General features: G+C 45.4%; 1 protein-coding gene across 2 annotated transcripts; it reads right to left on the bottom strand.

The window, feature by feature from the left end:
- Positions 1 to 1,690: 1,690 nt before the first annotated feature.
- Positions 1,691 to 11,414, bottom strand: SmydA-8 (SET and MYND domain containing, arthropod-specific, member 8). Of its 2 annotated transcripts, none has more exons than XM_036820851.3 (2): positions 10,440 to 11,414; positions 1,691 to 2,296 (listed from the first exon to the last, which is right to left on the bottom strand). In XM_036820851.3, exons 1-2 carry the CDS (start codon positions 11,355 to 11,357, stop codon positions 1,859 to 1,861), a joined length of 1,356 nt encoding a protein of 451 aa, XP_036676746.2. In that variant the 5' UTR covers positions 11,358 to 11,414; the 3' UTR covers positions 1,691 to 1,858. The 2 variants fall into 2 exon arrangements, with proteins under 2 accessions (XP_036676746.2, XP_065724001.2); XM_065867929.2 differs by lacking the exon at positions 10,440 to 11,414 and adding an exon at positions 3,914 to 5,245.
- Positions 11,415 to 11,958: the final 544 nt, after the last annotated feature.

The raw sequence follows: 11,958 nt of genomic DNA, 5'->3' as shown, positions 1-11,958 counted from the left end.
AATGTATTTTTTCACCCTCATTTTGCGGAGGTTTATCGTTTGGTATGTACGGGAGTGCCTCACAAATCACTGTGTTTTTCAAATCACTTTTACATGGCTTCTTAAGTTTGTAAAAGTATGCAACAATATAATTCTATTTCTATTGCGCAATTAATTTATTTGGAAAGACGACTATCCTGTAGTCACATGAGGTTGTACGATTATGTATTGCCTGCCAAAATAATGTAAAAATAAAATAGAATAAGATCCAAGAACTACTGCAGTCCTATTAATGTGTACAAACAAATATATTTTGCATCGTTATACCTTTTTCAAAAATTCAAGTTAATATGTGTGGCCTACGGCCTCTTAAAATTTTTTCAGTCAAAGTGCGGATATCATAGGTTTGAGACACCAGGCAAACAGAAAACTTAGCAAGTGACAGCTGGACAATATGTCAACTTATATTTTTCAAAATGGCTGCCCTCACCATATTTCCCCTCCCTCCACCAACCAATAGAAATCGTTCTCCTTAAAGACAAACCGTTACTTGAGAACCAAGAGCAGGCAAGAGATGAGCAGCCATAGCTGTGTCATTAGTTTGTCACGAGTTTGGCACGATATGCACGAAATCACTTTTAAGTCCTATGTACTTGCTTAGGCAGTGAAAAAGGGGAACAGTCACGAGGGCATCTCTAATGAAGGTCAGATTAAAATAATCAGCTGATCGTTTTCACACCTGCTAATCGTTTATGTGCGCCTGGTGCTTGAAATTAAGAAACCTACCAAATTTCATCTGCCAGAAGACAATTTGTCGTCCCAGACACCAGGCAAACAGAAAACTTAGCAAGTGACAGCTGGTAACTATATGTCAACTTTTATTTTTCAAAATGGCTGCCCTCACCATATTTCCCCTCCCTCCACCAACCAATAGAAATCGTTCTCCTCAAAGAACAACCGTTACTTGAGAACCAAGAGCAGGCAAGAGATGAGCAGCCATAGCTGTGTCATTAGTTTGTCACGATTTTGTCACGAGTTTGGCACGATACGTAATAAATAACTGTTAAGTCCCATGTATTTGCTTAGGCCGTGACAAAGGGAAACAGTCACGAGGGCATCTCCGATGAAGGTCAGATTAAACTAATCAGCTGATCGTTTTTACACCTGCTAATTGTTTATGTTCGCCTGGTGCCTGAAATTAAGAAATCTGGTATTTTGACAATTTGATTGACGGCCAAATGAGGGACTTTAGATTTATGATTACATATAATTGATATTTAAATTTGATTGTTAATCGGTAATGCATTTATCTGAAGGTACAATAAAGTTTGAAATGTATTTGCAGGTTTTTTTGTTATGCGAAAATTGGCTTAAAATTAACATTTCAAGGCTTAAATGCCAGTTGACTATATACTCGTTAGAGATTTCATAAATATATTTTTCTCCCTCGATTCGCATATGTTCATCGTTTGGTATCTAGATAATGTTAATGACAGGCGATTGTTGATAAAATAATGGCTGCCAAAATAATGTCAAAATAAAAAAGAACGAGAGCCCAGAATAATGACACTCTTCAGAATTTGTATCGTGGCAATTTTCATCTTGTTGGTCAATCGCAGGCCGGCGATCTTTGTGGCTGGTTGGCTCTTCATATTTATTGCCTAAGGGGACAGAGGTGTTCCCAAAAGGGGTTTAATAAAACAAATATCAATTTGATAAAGAGACATAGTCCGGTGTTTATTGGTTTCCTTAAGTGACTACAAATAAAATAGCAACAAAGGGCGAGCCCAAAAGATACCCATTCATTCACAAAAACACTCGCTCACGCACACATGAATGAAAAAAAAAACATTATTCACAAGTTCGGGAGCCCACTGGATCACTGAATCTCCCCGGTGATCAGCTTCTTCAGGGTGCACTCGCCGGCGCCCAACTTGTGGAGTATGGCCAGGACCTCCTCCCGATACCGATCCATGTGGCCCATCTCCTCGGGGGTGTACTCCTCCCGGTCGAACCGCGTCATCCGCCAGATAACGTTCAGCTTGGCCTCGATGAGCACGTAGTTCGAGGGGGGACAGAAGCGCGGACACAGCTCGTTGATGAAGTGGATCATGTCCCGGACACTGCACGAGTTGATCCTGTTGTTGATGGTGTTCAGGGCGAAGTCCTGGTACTTGGCCATCTTCGAGTGGGGGAACACGTTCTCGCAGGTGATGCACCGCCAGTCCGGTTGCAGTGTCTTGGTCTGGACGGGAATCACCAGGCCACGGCAGCCCTGCTCCCGGCAAAAGAGTGCCGACAAGTAGGTTCCGTTCTCCTGCAACAAGATAATGGTCAGTGGATCGGTGGATTAGTGAGTTAGTGGGTTGAATTTTGGAGAAGTGTATGTGGCGAGGGTGGAGGAGCGTCTCAAAGATCAATGTCCGCCTCTGTCCATTCACGGCGTTCAGTTCATTCCCCTTTGAATCGGAATCGAAAGCGAAATTTGCATTTGGTGTGTCATGCTCATGGAAATTCGGGGGTGTGTGTGTGTGTTAGTAGCCGGAGAACTTTGGTTGCCCCACAATAAAAACGGATCAACGTACTGCTGATCTGAGAGATCTTAAAAGTTAAAATGATCCATGGAATATATATGAAGCCAAGTATTTATGATACAATAGTGGAGAAAAAACAAAAGTATAAAGGAAATATATAAAGTACTATTTATTATTTTTAAGAATCCACAGAAATCTGAGTTGAAAGGAAGTGCACTTACGCAAAACATATTGTTTATGTTTTCCATTCACCTTGCACATGTGTACCTCATACGTTTTTCATAGTACAAGTAATTATATTACAAAATCCATCAGAGAGCCCTAATAAACGTTTTAAGGACCAAAAGAGTGAGCCATATGGCGCCCCCTCTTTGAGCCACTTAGTGCCCCCTCCAGGGCAGCCTGTGTGCGCCCCTGGGCCCCGGCAGATGCGAATCATAGAACTAATTTAATTAGGGAACGCATTTGTGTCAGGTGGCCTGGCCAGCGGCCACTGCCAACGCCAGAGGCCATTATTCAACTCATCCCAGAGCGGCAGAAGAGCGGCCACATAAATAGATGTGGCCGGATATGTGGATCGTGCATATACACCCATTCCCATTCGCATTCCCCCACAACCCTACACACCCGTGGTCTGAGCGAACCTCGTTGACATCGACGTGGGCCAAGAAAATTTCCTCGAAATTCAAGTGAAATGTTTTTCAAATTTCAATAATTGCTTTTTGTTTTGAGGCCGACAGATTGCTTTTCTTTTTTTTTGGCTTGGACATTACTAAGAGTAAAAAGTTTTCCTGATTTCGTATTAAATGGGTTCATAATAATAGACCTTGAATAATCTTGGAATGGAACACACACTTTAAACTACAAAAGTAGAGAAGAATCTTTAAAATAAAAATTTAAAAAAACATGTATATTTGAGGTTAAACTTTGCTATAAAGACTTCAATAAAACTTTTCCTAAAATGTACTACCTGGGAATTTACTTGTATTATTAAGTGTTCAGCCAAAATGTATAATTTTATCCATTAAAAGCTCTTACTAATGTTTACTGCAGTAAAATTAGAATTTAAAATGCAGATCCCACCAAAGCTCTTGCTGCAAACATCGGCAAACAGCTTTAATCTAGGGAAAGTTATAAATTACTGCAATAATTGAGGTCAAAGTAAAGATATTAATAAATATCAAGTGAGCTCTGGATATCTGGCACAAGACAAGTGTTGGTGAAGGGGCGTTGATATAATTATAAGGTTTTGATATCGCATGGTAGTATGATAAAGGTTGAAAGGATCTCTCCTATAAAAGTAGCTCAAGGCTTGGCAAAAGCGAGAAAGCATTCCAAAGGAAGCATTCCGAAGAAAGCATTCCATTAGAATCCCCATAGGAATACAAGTCCCTACTCACTGTATTGTCGTGGCAGCGGGCGCAGTCGCAGGCAAAGTGCTTGGTCATCTTAAGGAAGATGTTCCTCGTGAGGTTGCCCCAGAGGATCTTGGTGTAGGTGGTGGTGATCTCGCCGCCCTTGGGAATGTCCCGGGCAGCCCGCACCACCGCCAGTCGCCCGTCCTCGAAGTAGTGGCTGGCGTTCGGGGTGCACTCGTGGTTCATGATCGCCGTCAGCGGGAACAGACCCCTCAGCAGCGTCTCGTGGCCGCCGGAGCGGCAGGGCGCCTCGAAGGCGTTCGTATTGAGGACACCCACGATCCGGAACAGCTGGTCCATGAAACTGCGATCCGTGGTGGGAAAGTTGCGGAAGCACTGGGCCGCCTTGATGATCTCCCGCCTGTAGGCCCGCTCCGCATTCGCCTGCATGGCGTCCACCAGATGACGCTGCTCCTTGCCCAGGTGGAAGACTCTCACGGCAGTGAGGATCCGCAGGGACAGTGGATTCACCTGCTCCTCCGCCGCATCCGCATCCTTGGGCTGCCAGCGGCGAAAGTGCTCGCACTCCGCTTGGTGCACCTCGGAGTCCGAGCAGGATTCACAAACGGGCAGGGTGCATCGATGCCGGCAAAGGAATCCTGTCTGCGGCAAGGTCTGGTGGCAGCAGATGCAGCTGCTCAGTTGGCCCTTCCTGGCCGTTGGTCCCGTGACCAGGGCCCGCTCCTGGAAGATGAGCTCGCCGGCGGCTATGTCCCTGGTGGCAAACACTCCGCGGCCGGCCACCTTCGAGGAGCTGATGGTCCAGTTGGGCTGCTCCTGGCGCAGATCCCCCAGGTGGGCGTCTATCAGCTGGGCCAGCTGCTCGGGGGTGGTGTCGCGGCAGGGGGCCATGTGGGCGCCGAGGGCGGCCAGGGTGGTGTCTCCTCCCCCTGCTCCGCCTCCCCCTGCTCGAGGGGACTGGGGCAGAGTGGACAACATCGCGACGTAGGACGGAGGACGGACGGAACTGCGGCGAACCAACGCGACGCGCGGCAATTCAGCGAGTGAAGATGTCTCCGCGCAGCTGAGCGGTCTATGCGGGAATAGCAGCGATATGGCGACAGCGACGACAGCAGCAACATGAGCAGCAGCAACAGCAGCAGCAGCAACAGCAGCAACAGCAGCAACAGCAACAGCAGCAGCAGCAACACCAAGCACAACAGCAACACCCAGCACAACAGCAACAACTGACTGCTGACAGTGGAAGCAAGCCGCCAGAGCAGCGACGCTTATGACGTGGACACGCCGACGCCCTCGGAGAGCATTAGACACAACTAAAAAAACACAAATTAGAGGCATCCACCAGGGGGAGGGGGAAAGGGGGAAGGGGGAAAGAGGAGGGTAATGGGGGGGGGGGAGGGCGAGGGGACAACAACGACAGCGACAACAGTCAAATATGATTTTTTCCAAGGCACACGCACACTGAAAACACACACTCGCCGCCCTGTTCCCACTTACGGATTCAAAAACTATATTTCTCTCTCATATCTTTTGGTAACACGAAAATCATAAAAACTGGGAACTAGAGCTATATGATAACATAAAATATATATTTTCAAAAAACATTTGTGCTCTTAATTGGCTAAAAAGATCCACCGTTAATTTTATTGTTTCGACTAAAATACTAATCTTTTTTAGTGCAAAATCATGTTTTTGATGAAAAATCGAAAGTTTTAAGGTTATTTTTTGCTTTAACATGATTGAAAATGATCCCAAACACAAAATATGCACTGTTATGGATAGCTAAAGACCTAAGGAAAATGTATAGGAGTCACATTCTATATAATTTCGAAATTATAACGCTTGGACCATTTTTAGCCTTCTTAAATTTTATTACTAATCAAACAAGGTGTGAATTTCCATATTCTGACCATATTTTGCATTGCTTCAGCCAAAATTCAGATTTCTTTTTGGTCGGAAAGCGAGAATTTTCGAAACGATTTTGAAACCGGGAACTTGGAGCTACTTGGTGCGCCACTGGGAAATAGAGACATTTGGCTGGGACGACGCAAAGCGGATTTTGCTTTTGACTCTTATTCAATTTGTGCTTGAGCTGTTGTTGTTGTTATTATTGTTGTTGTGGCCGCTGTTGTTGCATTCAATTGGATTCGCCAAAGGGGGTGGATAAAGGGGGTGGGCAGGAGCGGTGAAAAGAAAAGGCATTGATGCAGCCATCAAAGAACATTTCCCGCTGTCAATTTGTTCGCCAAACACCTCGGTGTGGCTGCCACCTCTTCCACCCTCCTCCGATTACTTGCGGTTGGTTATGGATGCCATAAAGTGAAGTGAAGCCATAGGAGCACCACCCATCACCCACCACCCACCACCCATCAACCATCACCCACAACCCATCCCCATCCGATTCCTGCCGGCGCCACCCTGCACGGCAATCTGAGCAGCTGGAAAAATTATTTGCGGAGATGCAGCGCCTCTGATACCACTGTTTGTGTCTCCCACGCTGCTACACTGGCCAAAAATGTTTGCATACACTAAAAAGACGCTTGGAGAAGCTTAGGAATTGAAACCTGAACCTATAGGAATCTCCTGGAGAGTAATGTTTAAATACTTTAAGTACTATCTGTTCCATAACTTCTATGATCCTATCTTTAATAATCTACAAGTCGCATCAAGATTTACTTAAACATAAGTACAGAATTTTAGGAACATTTAAGATGGTGAATAATTAGAATGATATGGTATTGTAATGATAATGGTTATGATAATCATAACAGCGTGTGGAGTAGATAAGAAAGATTTCACTTAAATATTTTTGCAAGATGTAATACTCCGGACTTGGCATATTTTGGGGGCAGTGTAGCCCACTTTCCACGGTTTCCACTGTAAACGGCGGTGCGTGTGGCCGGGACATAAATTAAGACATCGCTGGCCAAGGAGTTGCGTGTTTCAGGGACAAATGGAGCGCAGCAAACGAGGTGAGCGCCATGACACGTGACCAGGTGGGAATGGGAACGGGGATAGGAGATGGGGGCCAGGAGTGGGGCTCCAGTGTGGCTCCACTCCCAGCTGCCCCACCTGTTCACTTTCCACCGCGACTGTCACGCATTGTCACATGTCCTGGAGCGGAGTGGGCTCCTCGGGCCACGCCCTTTCCGCTGCGGACATACGTAAATCAGTGGGAAACTTTTACGACTCTCGTTTTCTAGTTTCCCTTCCACGCGCCATCAAGCCACTATATAGTTTGCCTACATTCCAAATCTATTTTCGCTCTTTACGCCCGTCCTATTGGTCCAATCGAACGGAAGGCAAAACGAAAGGAATGAACACTCTTGAATGCCAATATCAAAAAGCGTAAAAAACAAATTGAAATGTTGAATGGTATTAATAATAGATCGCAGGGGAAATACCCTTTAGTAAGCACTTTGAGGTAAGCATTCGAATGTCAATTGATTAAGGGATAATTTGCGGCTTTGCCTACTTTAGTTTTATATTTTATTTATATTTTATTTTGTTTTTTTATAATTTGTAATTTTTTGTTTATGTATAACACGTTTTTGTGCGGTTGTCCCCCTATTTAAATGTGTGATATAGCTAAGGAGACTGAAATCGCTTGAATCGATAAATGTCGTATATTGAAAACTGGCTTAGGCGAGTCCAAAAGAAGGCTAAACAAATATATTTTGCATATTTTTACAACATTTTCCAATATCCTCTGAAATTAATTGCAGAGATTACTTATTTTTCTTTCCCTAAATCTGGGCGCAGACGGAATTTACAAGGCCTTGAAAATTGATCGTTGGCCCCCTACGTGTTTTCCTGTTCGCCTGGTGCCTCGCAACATTTTTTCTATCAAAATGCTGGGTTTATGGCTCTCAGACACCAGGCAAACAGAAAAATGAGCAAGTGGCAGCTGGTTGCTAAAACTTAACTTAAATAACTGTTAATTTTCAAAATGGCGGACCTTTCCATACTTCCCCTCCCCAATTTGACCAAAAGGAATCTATCTCCATTGGAAACAACCGTTAGTTGAGAGCCAAGAACAGACTAGAGATGAGCAACCGTGGCCGTGTCATGATCTTGTCACGAGTTTGTCGCGAGCTTGTCACGATATGCAAGAAGTAACTGTTAAGTCCTATGTACTTGCTTAGGCCGTGACAAAGGGGAACAGTCACGAGGGCATCTCTAATGAAGGTCAGATTAAACTAATCAGCTGATCGATGCTCCACCTGCTAAACGTTTATGTTCGCCTGGTGTTTGAAATTAAGAAACCTACCAAGTTTCATCTGCCAGAAGACAATTTAGAGCAAAGAGAGCTCGTTAAAGTGATAGATGTTTCGTCTCAGACACCAGGCAAACAGAAAACTTAGCAAGTGATAGCTGGTAACTTTAAGTCAACTTATATTTTTCAAAATGGCCGCCCCTACCATATTTCCCCTCCCCCTACCGACCAATAGAAATCGTTCTCCTTAAAAAACAACCGTTACTTGAGAACCAAGAGCAGGCAAGAGATGAGCAACCATAGCTGTGTCATTAGTTTGTCACGAGTTTGGCACGATATGCAAGAAACAACTGTTAAGTCCCATGTATTTGCTTAGGCCGTGACAAAGGGAAACAGTCACGAGGGCATCTCTGACGAAGGTCAGATTAAACTAATCAGCTGATCGTTTTTACACCTGCTTATTGTTTATGTTCGCCTGGTGCTTGAAATTAAGAAACCTACCAAATTTCATCTGCCAGAAGACAATTTGTCGTCCCAGACACCAGGCAAACAGAAAACTTAGCAAGTGACAGCTGGTAACTTTAGGTCAACTTATATTTTTCAAAATGGCTGCCATTACCATATTTCCCCTCCCTCCACCAACCAATAGAAATCGTTCTCCTTAAATAACAACCGTTACTTGAGAACCAAGAGCAGACAAGAGATGAGCAGCCATGGCCGTTTCACGAGCTTGTCACGATTTTGTCGCGAGCTTGTCACGATATGCAAGAAATAACTGTTTAGTCCTATGTATTTGCTTTGGCCGTGACAAAAGGAAGCAGTCACTAGGGCATCTCTAAATATGCTTAGATTTGACTAATCAGCTGATCACTTTCACACCTGCTGAACGTTTATGTTCGCCTGGTGTCTAAAATTAAGAAATCTTGCAATTTTACAATTTGTTTGACGGGCAAATGAGGTGTGACATTCAATATTTTGATAATTTTTCCCGTGCCTTTGGGGAAAACACCGATTTGTTGGTGGGCTTTTTTTAACGTTTTTTAACATGGACCCACAACTAAAACCAAACCTGTAATTGAACCTTAGGCAGAGCTCGATGAAAAGTGCAACTCCCTGAAAGCAGAAAGGGTATGCCACCCGAAATACTCGAAAAATTTGAAATGATTCCCCATTGTCGGGCCGTTTTCTGGGCTTTCCGTTTTAGTTCTAAAGAATTTGTGCGCAAATTTTAAATTTAAAGGCACACAAAGCGAGGGAAAGCAAAATAAAAGGGAAAACAAACGTTTTGGTGGATTGACGTGCGACTGGGTCAAAGGGGTGTTGAAAAAAAGGAGGAATGTGGAAGGAGGTTGTTTTGACGGGATATGCGATCTTTGACTGTGCCCGAATTCGAATAAATGAGTAATGGAATGTGGTGTTGTGTGTGGGTACTTGAACTAGTTGTGGCGCCTCCGCTATGAGAATATTGGCAGACTGCCCGAAACGTATCAGACAGACAGTAAAGATTACGGTTACTGTATTATGGGCAGATTGTTGAGATGGTTATTTCACCCGCAGTGCAGTGGGCATTCGCAGTTTCAGAAAAGATGGAAAACTTCATAGGTATTTTTATGTGGTGTCATGCATTTATTTACATGTGTCTCTCCCAGAAATAAGATATCCCGATTACTCGTCTGTGAGCTTTTCTTGAGAATAAATAGGGTACTCACTACGTGACCGGTCATTTTTTGGGGATCATCTAATCATCTAGTTAAGCATCTTGATTTGTTGAGGCACTCGGCCAGCTGGCCTTTCCAAATCATTCATATAGGCGCGTTGTTTTATTTCTCGTCGCATATCTCTCGCGCTCACACTTGCTGTGCCCTGGCCTAATTTCATGGGAGTCTTATAAGGGGGTATATTTTTAGCAGTAAATACTTAAGCTCCCGAGGAATTTAGTTTAACACTCAGTGGCACTCAAATAATGATATTTTCAGATATTAAATCTTATAACTTTTGAATTAATCTATAATTAGTTAGTACCTGTTTTTTTAGATAATACAGCTTTTACGGAAAATAGATAAACACCCATAAATTGGATTGGTTTTGAATGGAAAGATGTTGCTACATTTGTTATGGTAAGCAATTAAAGAAAAATAGGAACCTCCATTTACTGCGCCAAAAACCCCCAATGCGTATGCCCCTGCGATGGCATTTTTTACAGCCCAACCGATAAAGCTATTTTGGTGGCACTTTTCAGCGATTGCGACACTCGCGCTCCCATTAGCCCAATGCCCATTTGGGATGCAGTGCCCCATCCAAGTCAGGCCATCAGCCAATCAGCCAACTCACCGTGGGATCCTGGCAGCGGACGCACCTGCACATGAAGTGCTTGGTCATCCCGAGGAATATCTTCCTGGCCAGCGTGGACCAGAGCAGCTTGGCGTAGGTCATGGTGATCTCGCCGCCGGCCGGGATCCGTTCGGTGGCGCAGACCACGATGGTTTCCCCGTTCTCGAAGTGGTGTGCCGCATTCGGGGTGCACTGATGGTTGAGGAGTCCGGCCAGGGGAAACAGAGCCCGCACCAGGACCTCGTGGCCCTCCACGCTGCTCCGGCTCTCGAAGGCGTTGGTGTTGAAGGCGCAGATGGTGCGGTAGAAGAAGTCCAGCATGTCCTGCTCCCGCGGGAAGTGCTCGAAGCAGTCGGCGGCCCGCTGGACCTCCTGCATGTAGTACCGGTCCATGTTGGCCTGCATGGCGTACAGCAGCTTCCGGCCAGCCTCGTCCAGGAAGAAACAACGCACCACACTGAGGATTCGCAAGGCGCGTGGCTCGATGCGCTGGCTCTCCAGTGGCTTCCATTTCCGGAAGAGCTTGCACTCCAGCGCATGACGCGAGGAGTCCCGGCACTCGGAGCAAGCCGGCAGGCCACATCCCGCCGGGCAGAGGGCCTCGGAGTCCGAGGAGCCGGGAATCAAGCGGTAGCAAATGGTGCAGGTGCGCAGATTCGTGGACCGATGCGCCGTGGGACCCACCAGCAACGTGCGCTCCCGGAAGAGCTCCTCGCCGGGAGCTATTTCCCGGGTGGCGAAGATGCCCCGTCCGGAAATCGGTGAGTCGGCCACCCGCCAGGAGGGCTCCTTGGGTCGCAGCTCGCCCAGGTGAAGGTCTATCAGCTCGGCCAGCTCCTGCGTGGAGGCACTGATGGCCATTTGATTGGAGGAGGACTTCGACCCTTCCTCCGGGTTAACAGGTGTACCGTTGGACATATCGACCGTTGTAAAAGCAACTCTCTCCCTCGATCCCGCCGATAATCGAAACGCTACTGATCGCCGGCACTGCGGAAACTCTCTGATCGCGCGAGTTTTCTCGCTTTTCTCAGAGGGACAGCTAATTATAGTCCGGGGTGGCTCTCGGATTTCCCGACTGCTCGCTGGACAGGCACAGCTGGCGGATATGCGGCCGTCGAGGTATAAACACAAGCCTTTTATTAGGCATTGTATTTAGTTAACCCACTAAAGCCTATGGGTGGTAAAGTTTTCTGGTGCCAAATATAATTTTACTATCATCATTTCAATGTGTAATCATTAATGGTTTTGAAACCAATATAACAATAACATTCTTTTATTTGTTACTTAATTATAAGTCACTTTGCCTATACTTAACGTACACCAATGTCATGAGCGTATACGTAATACTATTTAGCATGGTACGCCTAAAAGCACACAATCACTTGCTTTAAGCCGACTTGACGTATACGCAATGTGGCGAAGAGGATTATTAAAAAGGAAAAAGTATAGCATGCTTTCGGGCGCAACGTAAGTGTATTACGTATACGCAAACGTGATAAGAGAAAACTGTTAGGAAACA

The sequence above is a fragment of the Drosophila suzukii genome, chromosome X, assembly GCF_043229965.1.
Source record: "Drosophila suzukii chromosome X, CBGP_Dsuzu_IsoJpt1.0, whole genome shotgun sequence".
In the NCBI taxonomy this organism is placed as follows: domain Eukaryota; kingdom Metazoa; phylum Arthropoda; class Insecta; order Diptera; family Drosophilidae; genus Drosophila; species Drosophila suzukii.
The sequence above is the reverse complement of the archived record's forward strand: the minus strand, read 5'-3'. Positions and strand labels throughout refer to the sequence as shown.